General features: G+C 42.4%; 1 protein-coding gene across 1 annotated transcript in view; it reads right to left on the bottom strand.

Annotated features, from left to right (window-relative positions):
* UNC80 (unc-80 homolog, NALCN channel complex subunit) overlaps positions 1-16,949 on the bottom strand; it is a 417,216-nt gene that overhangs the window by 39,837 nt on the left and 360,430 nt on the right. The window contains 2 exon segments of the mRNA XM_030209474.1: positions 2,327-2,383; positions 16,515-16,653. Of these exon segments, the coding sequence (XP_030065334.1) occupies positions 2,327-2,383; positions 16,515-16,653 (196 nt within the window).

Raw genomic sequence — 16,949 nt, 5'->3', positions numbered from 1 at the left:
AGCTCCTTATAGAATTACTCTCCATTTGTCTACACAAAAGAAATATTGAAACATTTGAAACTCATTTCCTCAATACAGGAACATTGAACAAAGCAAGCACATGATATATATATATATATATATATATATATATATATACTAAATAATGAATTCTGTATGGTAAACGTGGACATACTGTCGGTCCTGGGTGCAGATGTGCTGCAGCTGTTTTGAACATAAACTCCTTATTTTGCAGTAGATCCTTTCAGATGTAGAGGTTGGTACCTGCTCAAAATAGCCCCGACAAAAAGGCCCAAACGTAAAGTGGCCCTTGACAAAAAAAAAACCTAGACAAAAAAGCCCCTGACAAAATAGCCCCCAATAAATCAGCCCTGACAAAAGGGCCTGCTTCCAAGTATTTTACCTGTTCTGCTCCTACTCCAGCAACTATGTGCCTTTCTGAGTCCCACTGTTTCTTTGAGTCAAGGTATGTCTCCACTTTGCCACCCCAGTTTCAATGCTCACTGTCCAGAATGTCTCCCTCTTCCTCCTGCCATGCCCTACATGGACTGGTTTATCTCCCCCCCCCCCCCCCATCGGTGATCCTCCAATATTCCTGTGGACCGCCAGCAGTATCAGCATGGAAAATATCAGTGTTTCCTCTGTTGTGTCCTACCTCATCTGACACAACTTCCTAAGTCCCCGTAGACAGGATACAACAGAGAGAACGCTTCCGGGGTTGGCCAAAGCAGCTTGTTGATGCTGCTGGGAGCCCAAAGGAACATCGGAGGGTTGCAGGGGGCCAGAGAAATACCAGACCGCACAGGGCAGGCAGGAGGAAGAGGGAGACATGCTGGACTATGTTGGGAGGTGGGTGGGAAGGAAGGGTAAGAGAAGCATTTCCAGACCATGGGAAGGGGGGGGGGGGGGGGGAGAGAGATGCCAGAAAGCAGGGAAAGGGGTAGTGGGACAAAGATGACAGAACACAGGGGAGGGAAGAGAAAGATGCAGCACTGGAGAGGGAGTTGAAGGAAGAAAGAGAGCTCAGATGAGTGAGCTATTTTGTAACAGATAGTCAATAACTTATTCTTCATTAAAAAAAAACCCTCACAAAAATAACATCATTACACCCAAAATACAGACCAGTTAGTAGATAGGAATGTCTCCCAGTGTTTCTCACCCTGGAGAATGAGAGAATATAGCTAGAGATAAGGAAAGGCTCCCAGTACTTAAAAGAGCTGAGAAGGGGCTGTGCTCTTTCCCCATGCTCAGTATAAGAATAGTAATTCCCTTGGTGAAGAACAGTAGGGAGAAATGGCATGTCTCACACTATTATGTCAACGACAATAGGTCAAGATGGTATGGTGGATCTGATGTTAACAATGCAGACCTCCCTTTCAAAACTGATATCTTTTAATTTCATGAAATATTTTACACCTTCCTGCTTCAGTGACAAGTGAATTTCCAGCAAAATGGCATTAACAGAAAGCAAGACTAATATTCTCTTCTGTCGTAAAAGCACAATTGATAGTAAATGGACATCAATTAGTTCTAAACTACAATGTTATTTCCATGGGAATATAAAATGTCCTCAGACAGCAGCAGGAGGCATTTTAACATTGGTCATTTCCCTCTCTGGATACCAGAGTTAACCTTTGAGATATTACGGGCATCAACTGGATTTCATAAGCAGCCACTGGAAACTCCGTTGATTTCAATGGTGCAGATTGTGTTCAAAAGTGAACCATTAATAGATTCTGACACATGTGAACAGTCAACATTGTATCTAAAAACACTGAATGTTTAGAAAATTCCCACAAAGAGGACTTCTGGAGGTTTCTGAGTCTAGAACAACATGTCAAGCACACATGGCAATCCTGTTCATGATCATTATTGTTGACCTTTTTTTTTTTGGACTGATGAAATGATGCTAGCTGCCAAAATGATACAGGATGACAATTAAGCAGACTATTTTCTTCTATTATATTTAGTGAGCTGGTGGAGGGTGCCCTAGTTGTACAGATATTATATATTTGGCCTGTACAATTAAGATTTTAATCCTATGGTGATTCTCAGGTTAGTAGAGTGGAACAGATAACACAAGATAAATAAGTGATAGATTATTGGCATTCACAACTGTGGGGGTTTCTGTCTCCCAATGGTGTTAGCCTTGGACTATCAAAGACAAAAACAGAAGCAGAGTCACTACACCTTTGACTTGCAGGCTTGACTATTCATGATGAAAAATAAAAGAGACAGAGATGAAAACAAAGAAAGACACAGGATACAGGGAATATTGTAATTCCCAGCACAGAACACTAACACACAGGTAGCATTGACACTGTACCTAGAGAGGCTGCCCTCACCGCCCAGGCCCTGGGAGTCATCAAGGACATTAGGTTCACTGCAGGAGGGGTAGGGAGATGAAGCATTTAGGGAAAGAAAATGCCAAAGAAAAGCATGCAACTGTCTCTGTTTCCAAGAAATAAAATAATAACAGAATATAAAAAAAAAGAAAAGGGACGTCAAAATCATTTGGATCGACATTCCCTCATAATAAAAGGCTTTAGAAGGGGGCTTCAAGGAAGGACACTCAAATAATAATTTTCTATATACTGTATTAAAGAGGCAATGTATAGATATAAGTGAAACATAATTTATATACTGTATAAGCATGCTAATGCTATCAAACAATATTACTTAAAATAAGGGTGTTTCATTTGGTGTCTGTATTTGGTTTTCATTGGAAACGTCTAGATTATCTGAAAAGATCAATGCTCCCAAGATGCTACTTGATGTTTTAGATTGTGAAGACTTCTAAACTGTAGGATTTGGAAGTTCTTTTTTTAAAATTATAACAAACTATATTTATGTTATAAAAAGAAGGGGGCATGGGGTTATTGAATGGAAGATTTATTTTGGAAACTCTATTTGTGATTTGAATATGTAAATACTGGCATTTGCATATATACATATCAAATAAATGTAGAAATCCTGATTTTAGAAAGCTAGAATTTACATATGGAGATCACAAATATGTGCATGTGGCAACGGTTTGGCCATTGGTTAGGATAAAACTAGGGTGGGACCAAAATATACATGTGTATTCCTGCATTGTACAGGAAGGATTAGGAGATGTTGCCCCCTTAATTCCCCATCTCCCCCATATCAATTCTGTCAAATGAGTACAGGTACATATGAAGCTATAGGTTTCTAAAATACTGGCATGCCTTTGCAAGTGTCGACACTTAGACATATATGTTTTTGTGTTGGCTCCATTTAGATCGTAGATATGGACATTTGTAAAATGGATGCCCCTATCACCTGTAGCCAGCACATATATGTCCATTCCTGCATGTATTTCAGAAAAGGCTCTATGTTTGTAGATCTTTTTCTAAATAGGAATTGAGATGTCCTGAACTGGACGTCTGAATTCCTATTTCTACATTCTATCTAAATGAGGCTTTTAGTATCATAAAGTGCATCAACTTTCAGTCAACTATATTTCTGGGCTCCATTTGCTTTAGAGGGGTGATGCTTTCCAGTCACATCCTGTGGAGCTTGTAATAATCGTGACCTTGCTATATAGGTACTGTGGATTGCAGGAAAAGGAGCAGGCTGTGTGGTAGTAGTTGTCATAAAATGTGTGCACTCTGTTTACAAGAGGTTGTGAAGAAACAGTGTGTTTTAAGCCTGTAAAATGTATTGGATATTTTCCTGCATTATGTTCTGAAGAGTATTTCTCCTATTTGGCCAGCAGGTGGTGTTTCTTTGCTGTAAAGCTGTTACAGAGAACTGAGTGTTTTTTCTTTAGTTTGACACAAGGAAGCAAGAAGCAGTATATATTTGAAATCTTGTTGACTAGGATCTGATTGGCACAGGAGCTCATCTCATTTGGACTTTACTAGTTTTGAGTTCAGTTTTAGTCCGGGAGAAAAGAGAGAGAGAGAGAGAGAGAGAGCTCTTTGCTGAAGCCACGTAAAAAACAGTTATATTTGATAACTAGCGAACAGCTATATATGTCCTGATCTCCCCAGGTACTTTCTAGGAAGTATGCAAATGTTTAGTCCTGCCCATATCCCACCCATGCTTTACCCATGCATACACCCCCTTGCGTTTATACACATCCCTGGATTCTATAAATGGCGCACAAATATCTTGCTAACCTGAGATGCGCACATAACTAAATTGGATACCAAGCCAATTAACACCAATTATTGGCATTAATTGGTGACAATTTGGATTTAGAGGCACATCCTGCTAAGCACTATTCTATAAGTATCCGCATACAAATCTTATAGTGCATAACTCAAAAGGGGGTGTGGCCATGGGAGGGGCATGGCTGGGTCAGAGGCATTCACTAAAGATGCACGCAGTATTACTGAATACTGGGATCTGTGCGTAACTCATGCACCAGGATTTACACAAGGTTTCAGTTGGTGTAGATCCTTGTGCACACGTTTGGTGTGGAAATTAGCTCTATGTGCTATTCTATAAATGGCACGCAACTTAGAGCACCATTTATAGAATAGTTCTCCATGGGGAAATTTTTTGGGCACTGGCTCTGAGCACTAGAATAATTTTTTAGATTTGAGAATGGAAACTAACCTGTTGTTTTTGTGAAAGAAATTAAAGACACTCCTGTTACCCTAATCTGTTATTTTTAGTTGAAGATCAAGTACTGTATGTAGTGGATCAGTTTTAAGAATTATGGATATTAGGATTCCTGCTTGCTTGTTTATTCAATCCTTTTCTAGCTTTTCCTGACTTTTATTTTGGTAAAACATTGTGCAAGACTATGGTTCAGGAAAATGGTATAAAATCACATAACTAAATAAATATGGATGCAGAGCAGCACCACGTCAGCAGGGGTACTCCAAGAAGGATAACATCCTTCATCCCCTGGAGATGAAAGAGAAAGAAGCACAGGAACCCAGGAGGAAAAGTGAACAGAGGGAAATGAAGACATATGCAAGTCTTATGGATAAGGAGCTTTCCTTTTTCTAAAGACATGCAAAACTCCTGGCTCACAGAGCTGCTGTCCATGAGCATGGGACCTAGATAGTAAATTTGGATCTACAAGAAGAAAGGAAGAAGAAGAAGAGCTATGACTATGCCTGGTGTACTTGTACTACTACTATTACTTATCATTTCTGTAGTGCTACTAGATATAGGGCTTTTTTTGAGGGGGTACTTGGGGGTACTGAGTACCGGCACCTTTTCCATTGTCTGCTAAAATTGAACCATGGTCCCCAAGTTATAATGAAAGATCTCAGGCTCTACACACCAATTCTGCCTTGTTATAGATTCTGTGACTGGTTGCAGGGGGCCTGGCTATTATGGGGTGGGTCCCTCAGTGATCACCCCAACCCTGACGGGTGGCTTGGCATTTGAGTATTGGCACCTTTTTTTGCTAGAAAAAACACACTGTATATACAGCACTGCATACAATACGTAAGAGACAGTCCCAACTTGACAGAGCTTAAAATACTTCTACTACTTATCATTTTTAAAGCGCTACTAGACATATGCAGCGCTGTACACTTGAACATGAAGAGACAGTCCCTGCTCGACAGAGCTTATAATCTAATTAGGACAGACAAACTGGACAAACAAGAGATAAGGGAATATTAAAGTAAGGATGATAAAATAAGAGTTCTGAACAACTGAATAAGGGTTAGGAGTTAAAAGCAGCATCAAAAAGGTGGGCTTTTAGCTTAGATTTGAAGACGGCCAGAGATGGAGCTTGACGTACCGGCTCAGGAAGTCTATTCCAGGCATATGATGCAGCAAGATAAAAGGAACGGAGTCTGGAGTTAGCAGTGGAGGAGAAGGGTGCAGATAAGAGAGATTTACCCAGTGAACGGAGTTCCCGGGGAAGAATGTAGGGAGAGATGAGAGTGGAGAGGTACTGAGGAGCTGCAGGGTGAATGCACTTATAGGTCAATAAGAGGAGTTTGAACTGTATGTGGAAATGGATAGGAAGCCAGTGAAGTGACTTGAGGAGAGGGCTAATATGAGCATAACGACACTGGCGGAATATTAGTCGTGCAGCAGAATTTTGAACAGATTGAAGAGGAGAGAGATGGCTAAGTGGGAGACCTGTGAAAAGCAAGTTGCAATAGTCTAAGCGAGAGGTGATAAGAGTGTGGATGAGGGTTCTGGTAGTGTGCTCAGAAAGGAAAGGGCGAATGTTGGTGATATTATAGAGAAAGAAATGACAGGTTTTAGCAGTCTGCTGAATATGTGCAGAGAAGGAGAGGGAGGAGTCGAAGATGACCCCAGGGTTATGAGCTGATGAGACAGGAAGGATGAGAGTGTTATCCACAGAAATAGAGAATGGGGGAGGAGGAGAGGTTGGTTTAGGGGGAAAGATAAGAAATTCAGTCTTGGTCATGTTTAGTTTCAGATGGCGCTGAGACATCAATTCTGGTCACCGCATCTGAAAAAAGATATAGTGGAATTAGAAAAGGTGCAGAGAAAGGCGATGAAAATGATAAAGGGGCTGGGACGACTTTCCTATGAGGAAAGGCTGAAGCAGCTAGGGCTCTTCAACTTGGAGAAAAGACGGCTGAGGGGAGATATGACAGAAGTCTATAAAAGAAAAAGTGGCGTGGAATGGTAGACGTTAATCGTCTGTTTACTTTTTCCAACAATACTAGGACTAGGGGGCATGCGATGATGCTACAAACTAGTAAATTTAAAATGAATTGGAGAAAATGTTTCTTCAGTCAACACGTATTTAAACTCTGGAATTCGTTGCCAGAGAGATGTGGTAAAGGTGGTTAGCTTAGCAGGGTTTACTACTACTACTACTTAACATTTCTAAAGCGCTACTAGGGTTACGCAGCGCTGTACAATTTAACATAGAGGGACAGTCCCTGGCAGGGAGGGGGCTTGGCATAAGGGCTCAGGGAGGTTGTTCCAAGCATAGGGTGAGGCGAGGCAGAATGGGCGGAGCCTGGAGTTGGCGGTGGTGGAGAAGGGTACTGAGAGGAGGGATTTGTCCTGTGAACGGAGGTTTCGGGCGGGAACGTAAGGGGAGATAAGGGTAGAGAGGTAGTGAGGGGCAGCAGACTGAGTGCATTTGTAGGTAAGAAGGAGAAGCTTGAAATGAATGCGATATCTGATTGGAAGCCAGTGAAGTGACCTGAGGAGAGGGGTGATATGAGTATATCGGTTCTGGCGGAATACAAGAAGTGCAGCAGAGTTCTGAACAGATTGAAGGGGGGATAGATGGCTAAGTGGGAGGCCGGTGAGGAGTAAGTTGCAGTAGTCAAGGCGAGAGGTAATGAGAGCGTGGACGAGAGTTCGGGTGGTGTGTTCAGAGAGGAAAGGGCGAATTTTGCTGATGTTAAAGAGGAAGAAGCGACAGGTCTTGGCTATCTGCTGGATATGGGCAGAGAAGGAGAGGGAGAAGTCAAAGATGACTCCGAGGTTGCGGGCAGATGAGACGGGGAGGATGAGGGTGTTATCAACTGAGATAGAAAGTGGAGGAAGAGGAGAAGAGGGTTTTGGTGGAAAGACGATGAGCTCGGTCTTGGACATGTTCAGTTTCAGGTGGCGGTTGGACATCCAGGCAGCAATGTCGGATAAGCAGGCTGATACCTTTGCCTGGGTCTCCGCGGTGATGTCTGGTGTGGAGAGATACAGCTGGGTGTCATCAGCATAGAGATGATACTGGAAACCTTGAGATGAGATCAGGGAGCCCAGGGAAGAGGTGTAGATTGAGAAGAGAAGGGGTCCAAGGACAGATCCCTGGGGAACACCGACAGATAGTGGGATGGGGGTGGAGGAAGATCCATGAGAGTGAACTCTGAAGGTGTGGTGGGAGAGATAGGAGGAGAACCAGGAGAGGACAGAGCCCTGGAACCCAAATGAGGACAGTGTGGCAAGAAGTAAATCATGATTGACAGTGTCAAAAGCGGCGGATAGATCAAAGAGGATGAGGATGGAGTAGTGGCCTCTGGATTTGGCAAGGAACAGGTCATTACAGACTTTAGAGAGTGCTGTTTCTGTCGAGTGTAGAGTGCGAAAACCGGATTGAAGTGGATCGAGGATGGCATGAGAGGAGAGAAAATCAAGGCAGCGGCTGTGAACGGCAAACTCAAGTATTTTGGAGAGGAAGGGTAGGAGGGAGATGGGGCGGTAGTTGGAGGGGCAGGTAGGGTCAAGTGATGGTTTTTTGAGGAGAGGTGTGACTACGGCGTGCTTGAAGGTGTCAGGGACAGTTGCAGTGGAGAGAGAGAGGTTGAGGATATGACAGATGGAGGGGGTGACAGTATGAGTGATGATGTTAAGTAAGTTGGTGGGGATGGGATCAGAAGAGCAGGTGGTGCATTTCGAGGAGAAAAGAAGGCGAGCGGTTTCCTCCTCGGTGATGTCAGGAAAGGAGGAGAAAGAGGCCTGGGTTGGTCAGTTGATGGAGAGGGTTGAAGGGTGAAGAGGAGGAGATGGCTTGGTAGTGAACTCAAGGTTGATCTTTTGCACCTTGTCGCGGAAGTAATCGGCCAGTGATTGAGGAGAGAGCGAGGGGTGGGGGGTGGGAGCGGAGCGCACTTTGAGGAGGGAGTTAAGGGTGGCGAAGAGACGACGGGGGTTGGAGCTGAGAGAATTGGTCAATTGGGTGTAATAGTCCTGTTTGGCAAGGACATTAAAAATGTTTGGACGGCTTCCTAAAGGAAAAGTCCATAGACCATTATTAAAATGGACTTGGGAAAAATCAACTGCTTACTTCTGGGATAAGCAGAATAAAATGTATTGTACTTTTTTTTGGATCTTGCCAGGTATTTGTGACCTGGATTAGCCACTGTTGGAAACAGGATGCTGGGCTTGATGGACTTTTGGTTTGTCCCAGTGTGGCAATACCTATGTACTTATGTCCCAAAATTACTGCCGGATGCCCATGGGCGTAGATTGGGGGGGCGAGGGGGGCATTGCCCCCCCAAACAAGTCGCACTGGCGAACTGGCGGGGCTTAATTGTGTCTTCCCCGCTGGCGCTGCCTCGGTCCCTGACTCCCTGCAGCATTTTTGTCTTCACCCGTCCTGTACCCGTCGCCGTCAGCGCTGCCATTCATTCTCTCACAGGCAGCCTCGTTCCCGCTCCCCTTTGCCGCGTCCACTCCTCCGGCTCTCTCTGATGCACTTCCTGTTTAACAGGAAGTGCATCAGAGAGAGCGGAGGACGCGGCAAAGGGGAGCGGGAACGAGGCTGCCTGTGAGAGAATGAATGGCAGCGCTGACGGCGACGGGTACAGGACGGGTGAAGACAAAAATGCTGCAGGGAGTCAGGGACCGAGGCAGCACCGGCGGGGAAGACTGAGGCAGCATGCTGGTTGGTGGCAGGGAGACAGGGAGAGACAGTCACAGGAGCACTGTTGGGGTGATGGGGTAATGCTAGGTAGAGGTGAGCGAGAGAGGTGGGGAATGTTGGTGGGGGGAGATGCATGGGGGAGAGAGAGGGAGAAATAATGCTGGATGTGGAGGAGGAGGGAGGGACAGCAAGAGAAAAGGGGAAATGTTGGCACATGGAAGTGGGAGGGAGGGAGACAGAGAGAGAGAGATGCTGTATGGGGATGGGAGGGATGCTAAAAGGGGAAGGAAGAGAACGAAAGCGATAGATGTTGGGCCCAGGGTGCAAGGAAGGGAGATACTGAGAGTGATGTGGGCAGTGGGAGAGAAGAAGGAGGGAAGAGAGGTTGTACATGGGGATGGATGAGAGGGAGGGATAGATATACATTAGAGGGGAAAGAGAAAAAGAGGGAGATTGTGGATCCAGGGACAGAAGGGAGTGAGGGAGAAATGCTGGACAATTGGAGGGAGGGGAGAGAGAGAGGAAGAAATGCTGGACCACAGGGAGGGGGGGGGGGGGCTGGAAGATACTGGGGTGTGGATGTGTGTGTGGAAGGGACAGGGAGATATTAGGCTACAAGGGGAGAAAGGGAGCAGGCGTACTGGGCTAGAAGGTTGGAGGGAGAAAGATGCTGCAAATGGTGGAACTATTTGGGAGAGGCCAAAGGGGAGGTGGGAAGGAAACAAATGAGAGGATGATAGTGATGGGGGGGGGGCAGAAATGTGGTAATGGAGAGTTGATTAAAGATGAAAGGAAATGGAAGGTTGGAGGAAGGACTGAGAAGAGGAATGGGGCAGCTAGTGGGTGAGAGAAGGAAATGGAATTTGATAGCTGAAAACTAAAAGGAGAAGGATGAGGACGAGGGTGAAATTTAAGTGAACAGAGAGGCAGCAAAGAAATAAAAACAGAGGAAACAGCTAAAAAAGAAATAATGTGTCAAAGGTAGGTGTAGTGAAGGAATGGAATAAGACAGGAGAGAAGAGAAAATACAAATGGACAGCAAGCAGTTGAAGGAGAATTAGCAGAAAGACAGGAAAAGAGGAAACTGGAACCAGCATGATGGAACAGTAAAATGTCCAGACAACAAAGGTACAAAAAAGTATTTTATTTTGAATCTATTAAATGGAATATCAAATGGAAAGAAGACACTGCATAAAACAGAAGACACTGGGACCAAAGCGAATAGAAAAACTAAATGATCAGACAACAAAGGTAGAAAAAAGTATTTTATTCAGAATTTATTAATTGGAATATGTCAGCTTTTTGAAATGTGTATCTGTGAAATTTTGCATGTAAGTTTCAATTTTTCTGGTATTGCTGCATGCTGAGTCTGACTTCTTTAGTTAACTTTCCAGTTCAGTATTTTGTCTTCATATTTTTTGCTTTCTAGTTCCTTGTGTCATGTGTTTTTCACGAGGTAGTGTATTGGTGTTTTAGAGCCTGGTGTAATTACAGTTCTGCCTTTTCACGCATAAGGTTGCAGCTCGTCCTGTCCTTGGAATTAGTGCTGTTATGGTTTAGTAAGGTTATGAGTGTGTTTTTGCACAAGTTTGTGTATAGTGTATTGCAGTGGAGAGATTGTGTGTTGGCTTTACTGAGGTGGCACCAAAACATCAGAAAGGGTATAGAGCCTAAATCATGACACACTCACTACCTCTTGAAGGATCTACATATAGAGCTTATGCATTTCTAAGGTCAACACTGGCATGGTATGGGAAAGGGGGTGGGGAAATACTACTGGAGTGGAAGAGGGAGTGCTGGGTAAGGAGGAAAGAAGGAAGGAAAGGAGAAAGAGCTGGCTTGATATCTCATACATATTCATTATGGTTATTCCCAAAAAAAGCCAGCTCTTTTTCCCTTCCTTCCTTCCTCCATATTAGCATATCATTTGCATATGTATATATGCAAATGAATATGCTAATATGCTCCGCCCCATCCTTTGCCCCCCCAAATGAAACAGTCAAACTACGCCTATGCGGATGCCTGAGCATTAGTGCTTACTACAGGTTATTAAAGTGACCTTGTTGTTTGCTACATCTGAATATTCTGAGGTAAATCATGGTTAACTATTATTCTGAACTTGCAGTTTGCTTTAAATTGAATATACTGTAAATAAGTATTGTAATTAACTAAGGGGCCTTTTTACACAGCAGCGGTAAGCCCAACACAGGCTTACTGTGTGCTAATCTGGAGCTACCGCCGGCCCAATATGGGCGCCGGTGGTAGTTCCACCCCCAGCCTACACCATTTCTCATAAAGGGCTGTAATTTTTAGTGCTGCACTAAACTGTTGGAAATTGGGCAGTGCACTACTTGGTTGCCGTTGGGTTAGCACAGGAGCCCTTACTTCCACCTCAGTGGGTGGCGGTAAGTGTTCCCCCTCACATGACCACATGGCAAGAGCAATCTTACTGCTTGGCCATGGCTATTTTCAGCCTTTTTTACCTGCTGAGGTAAAAAGGGCTACACTGTGTGGCAAAAACAGCCCCCGCCGCTAGCGTAGGGCCCTTTTTACCACAGCTTGGTAAAAGGACCCCTAAATAGATCTGTATTGAAAATTAATCAACTTCTGTTTTTTTTTTCTACAGCAACAATATGTTGATGTGAAAAATAGGAATCTAGAATATTTTACCAATTTAAATTTTAGGGACTGATGTGCTAACTTGGTTTAACAGCCAACTTCTGGTGAAATTTGCCCATATGCAAATGAGCTTCATAGCAAACCTTTGCAAGAAACTTTGCAATGGGGCCCAGCCACAATGGAAAAATACACATCATTGAAGCGTTAGCTCTATAGTGAAGACTGACAAACAAAGATGTCTTCACATGTTGGTGTTCACTTGATTCTGAATTAATGAATTGCTTTGCATGATAGCATCGCATCAGCTCATTAATTCTGAATTGCAATGACATTTTCAACATGGCATAGGAATGTGTTTTCATTTAATATTATTTCATTAATTTTCAAGTTTAAGTTTTGTGTGTATATAAAATCACATTTACATGCAAGTTCCTAGATCATAGTCCTGGGACCTAGCCCTCTACAAATCTGTTGTATTAGATTGGTACCTCAGCTAGTGCTGTATGCCAGAGAGTCTGGGACAAAAAGAAAGCAAATTGCCACAAAAGTCTCATCAAAACACAAATGTATTCACCACATGAAAATGAATTAAATAGTCATCAGCCCGACACAACCACGCTTCACCCTCCTAAAGGGCAGCGTCAGGGGCTTGAAAATACCAACCCAGTGGTGCAGTCTAAAAGGACTTAAAACAGTTTCTCTCTTGAAAAGCAGCAGTAGTAACAGCTGCTTTCAGTCCAATAGGTAGAATTGTTTAGGCTGCACCACTGGGTTGGTATTTTCAAGCCCCTGACGCAGCCCTTTAGGAGGGTGAAATGAGACTGCGTCGGGCTGATGACTATATGGTGAATAAATTTGTTTTTTTATGAGACTTTTGTGGCAATTTGTTTTCTTTTTGTCCCATGCTGGATCTTGTAAGTCGCCTGCCTACCTGTTTTCTTGACTGCCAGAGAGTCTGGCAGGATCTGTGTTGATGCACTGAGGTGAAAGTTAACTGAGAAACTTAAGTGAAGCTTTTTAATGTGACTTCAGCTTGACAAAAGGACACTGGTTGGCCTTGAGGGAATTTCTCCTTCAGATGTCTCTTGTTTGGTTATTGGCATTTTGCAAACATTATGATCACAGACACCGAATGAATCACTGTGTTTTCCCTTAAAGACTATGCTGAAACAGATTTATTTCAGCAAGTACAAGCAGTAGGATAGTCTCATTCCCACAATGTTTCTATATATTGTAGCCTATAGTGTAAAATCTATTTCCAGGGTCTCTTTGTATATTTAGCAGGTATTTTATGTAGCTAAAATACACAGAGTAGGGCCTCTTTTCTCCCTAGTTAAAAAAAAATAAAGATTAATGTTGACTTCTCACTTTCTTGACTTGAAAGAGTTGTCACTCAGTGATCTATACATTGCCCCAATATCAAAGCACATTTGCAAATGTCATAAATAAATAAAGACACAAAAGTCAGCCAATGCTTATTTTCTAAATGCCAAACATTAGACAGAAATGTCAAGGTTAAAAATAATATTTGCAAATTTCAAATGAAAACAGTGTATGCCATGCTTGAAAATAGCTCCATCATCTTAATGTTTTTAAAAAAAAAATCATTTATGGGAGAAAACCTTGGAGTATGATCCTTCCAGTGCTTCCTGATTAAAATAAAATATTGTTTAAATTTTTTTTAAAAACAATATAACCTATGTTTTAGCTGGAATTCTTTTCATATCTTTCCTGTATTTTGGCCTTTTTCCATGCCTTCCTGGCAACCTGTTTTTTCTGTTTTCAACATACCTCCATTAGAACCAATAGGAACATAGCCCTTTGCGACCCAGTATAACGGCCCTGTTTACTAAGGTGCACTTGAGATTTTACCACATGCTAAACACTAGAGACACCCATATATTCCTATGGGCATCTCTAGCGTTAGTGTATGCTAATTTTTAGCGCACGTTAAAAACGCTAGCACGCCTATAGCACAGCTTAGTAAACAGGGCCCTAAGGGGGTCTTTTACTAAAGCTTAGCTCAAATTATCTGCAGCAGGGCCCATTTTATTTCTAAGGGCCCTGCTGCAGATAACTCGAGCTAAGCTTTAGTAAAAGACCCCCTAAGTGTTTGCAAATATACTGTATCGAATGATCCAAATCAGATAATGGTATATAAAAAATTGAACCAAATAGAGCAGAGGCCATTCACTGGAGATCAAACTGTCACCAAGCATTTGTTTTACTTTTCAAAACTTTTTGTTTATTTTTCTTTCATGCAAGTCCCTTTATGTATGGCCAGGCTATTATACTTCTTGGACAGATTAGGAAATTTGTAAGTGCACTAGCTTCAGTCTTACACTGATAGAATGTTATGTAGGTGATTAGTTTCAAAGAAGATCACAGGTCCATTCAACCTGACCTGCTTCTAGTTATCTTAAAATGTTATTTAACATGGTAATTCAAGGGAAAGGAAATTCACCCTACCATTCACCCCCCCCCCACCCACCCAAAAAAATACATACTAAACCAAACACTACCTTTAGCTTTGATGGGTTGTGAAAAATAATCCTCCTCAGACCCAAATGTGGTGTTTAGAACTTTTCATTAGAGTCTAATTATATCATACCCACAATCCCTTATCCCTATGTTCCCAAACCTGGTCCTGGAGGCACCCCAACCAGTCAGATTTTCAGGCTATCCACAATGAATATTTATGAGAGAGATTTGCATGTAACAGAGGCAGTACATGCAAATCTTTTTCATGAATATTTATTGTGGATATCCTAAAAACCTGACTGGCTGGGGTGCCTCCAGGACTAGGTTTGGGAACCACTGAGTTTCCTGCAGGCTTTGAAAACGTAACCTTTCAGTATGTCCCCATGTTTTAGTTCATTACTCCAGGATGAAATACAATGTTTGTCTGTGGGATCCTGATATGATTCAATTCTACATTCATATTACATATTTAAATTTCCCAAGCCTCAATTTTTCTAAGGATAATAACTCAACTTTCTGAATATGTAAGCTGTATTTATTTTATTTAGTAGTTTACTGGGTACTTTTGTGAACATTTCAATATTCTTTGTGAGGCTGGATGACCAAAGTTGAACCCCTTAATCCATACATGGCCCAATAAATACTTTATAGAGTGGAAGAATAACATCTCTGTTTCTTGATCCTACATCCTCTCATCTCACGTTCTCTTTATTGCACACCAGCATAACCCAGCTGATGAAAGAAGTCTCTGTTATGTGGCAAGAGCAAGCCTACCAAGAAACCAGACCCAACCTGGAGCTCTTTGTTCCTGAAATCAAGGGGCTGAAGAGTCACAACTTTTGAATGTTCAATTAGTATCATGTTAAAATGAGCAGTATTTAAATGACATCCTCTTCTTCCCACACCTAGCTCAAATGTCCCTTGACTCTAGAACTGTGAGTCTATGGTACCTACTATGGATATTGTAGTCATGCTCTTCCTGTTAGCTAAACAGCACTTGAAGACTTCTTTCGATGGGAGATTTAAATAAAAAATGCTGGCTCAAAGTCGCAGGTAAAGGTGACCTGATCCCATCTCCAGGCCCTTGGAGATGGACTGTAAAGAATCCAGAGTGTAAGCGGATAGCTAAACCACACTAGAGGAAACAGCAAGGTATGCTGAAGTTAAGCTTCTACTCTTCCTTTTGTTCACAATACTACCTTTAAAGCTGAAGGGAAACAGACAGAAAGATCTTGATTCTAAAACCCTCCTCCAGCAAAGATCCTGACAAAGACATCTTTCTGCATCTTGTCAAGAAACTCAAAGCTACTTATCGCTGTCCACTCAACGTGTAATTAAACTCTGGAATTCGTTGCCAGAGAATGTGGTAAAGGCGGTTAGCTTAGCGGGGTTTAACAAAGGTCTGGACGGCTTCCTAAAGGAAAAGTCCATAGACCATTATTAAATTGACTTGGGGAAAATCCACTGCTATTTCTGGGATAAGCAGCATAAAATGTTTTGAACTTTTTTCGGGATCGTCCCGGGTATTTGTGACCTGAATTGGCCACTGTTGGAAACAGGATGCTGGGCTTGAGGGACCTTTGGTCTGTCCTAGTGTGGTAATACTTATGTACTTATGTACACCTGTATTGCTGGGCAAGCTAGCAGCACTACCGACAGACTGACAGAGTACTAGAGGAGTGTGCACGCTTAGCTGGGCACCTAGCAACATGTTTAATCCCCTGGAAAGCTCTTGTTTTAAAAATGGTACCTCTATATTCTACTGGTAAAACCGTAACACAGAGAATTTGGTTTGTAACTGTAGTACTTTGATAGGTGGAGGGGTTTTATAGCAGTCAATGTCTCTCCTGTGTAAACAGTACTAGAGGAAACTCTTCCAGTTTTTCCCAAGAGGAGATATTAACTAGTCACTAGTTAATGCCCTAAGTTCTTTAAATACTTTTTTATTTTAATGAAGGTACAAATTTGGTCTGGACCTTGTTTTGAAGCAAGGCATGTTACTAGCTGCTCTGGAAGTTGATATTTTCTGTGCATTTTGATTTTACAGACATATTTCCATTTTTCTCTGAAATTCTTAGATGCATGCACAATTTTTTTGAAATTCATGCTCTCTGTCCATTACCTTTGGCTAGGTAGCATGCCCCCTTCTGGTTGAGGGGCAGACATACTAGAGACGTGGCTGGAAAATCGTCGCCTCCCAATGGCAGTCATGAGGTATGATTCTTGCTCACTTACCACACTAGGCATGCTCACTGAATCATCTGGCAAGAGAAAATAAAGCAGACACGGGGGATTATAATTTTTTTTCTTCTGGTGGACATCCAAATTATGGGTCATAATCACAAAGTGTCATTCAAGGAGAGTTGTTCAATTTAAGAAACCAAAGGCCTGATTTATGAAATTTTTCTCTCACTGTTCACCTGCAGGAAAAAACCTTTTGTTAAATTGGTCAAGAATAAAATTCAGCATAGATAGGTTGTGATGAGAATCATAAGTAACATCACAAACTAAGGGGTCCTTTAACCAAGCTGCGGGAAAAAGAGCCCTGTGATAGCGG

This window comes from Microcaecilia unicolor, chromosome 7 (assembly GCF_901765095.1).
Source record: "Microcaecilia unicolor chromosome 7, aMicUni1.1, whole genome shotgun sequence".
NCBI lineage: Eukaryota > Metazoa > Chordata > Amphibia > Gymnophiona > Siphonopidae > Microcaecilia > Microcaecilia unicolor.
This window is presented reverse-complemented; position numbering and strand designations above follow the sequence as displayed.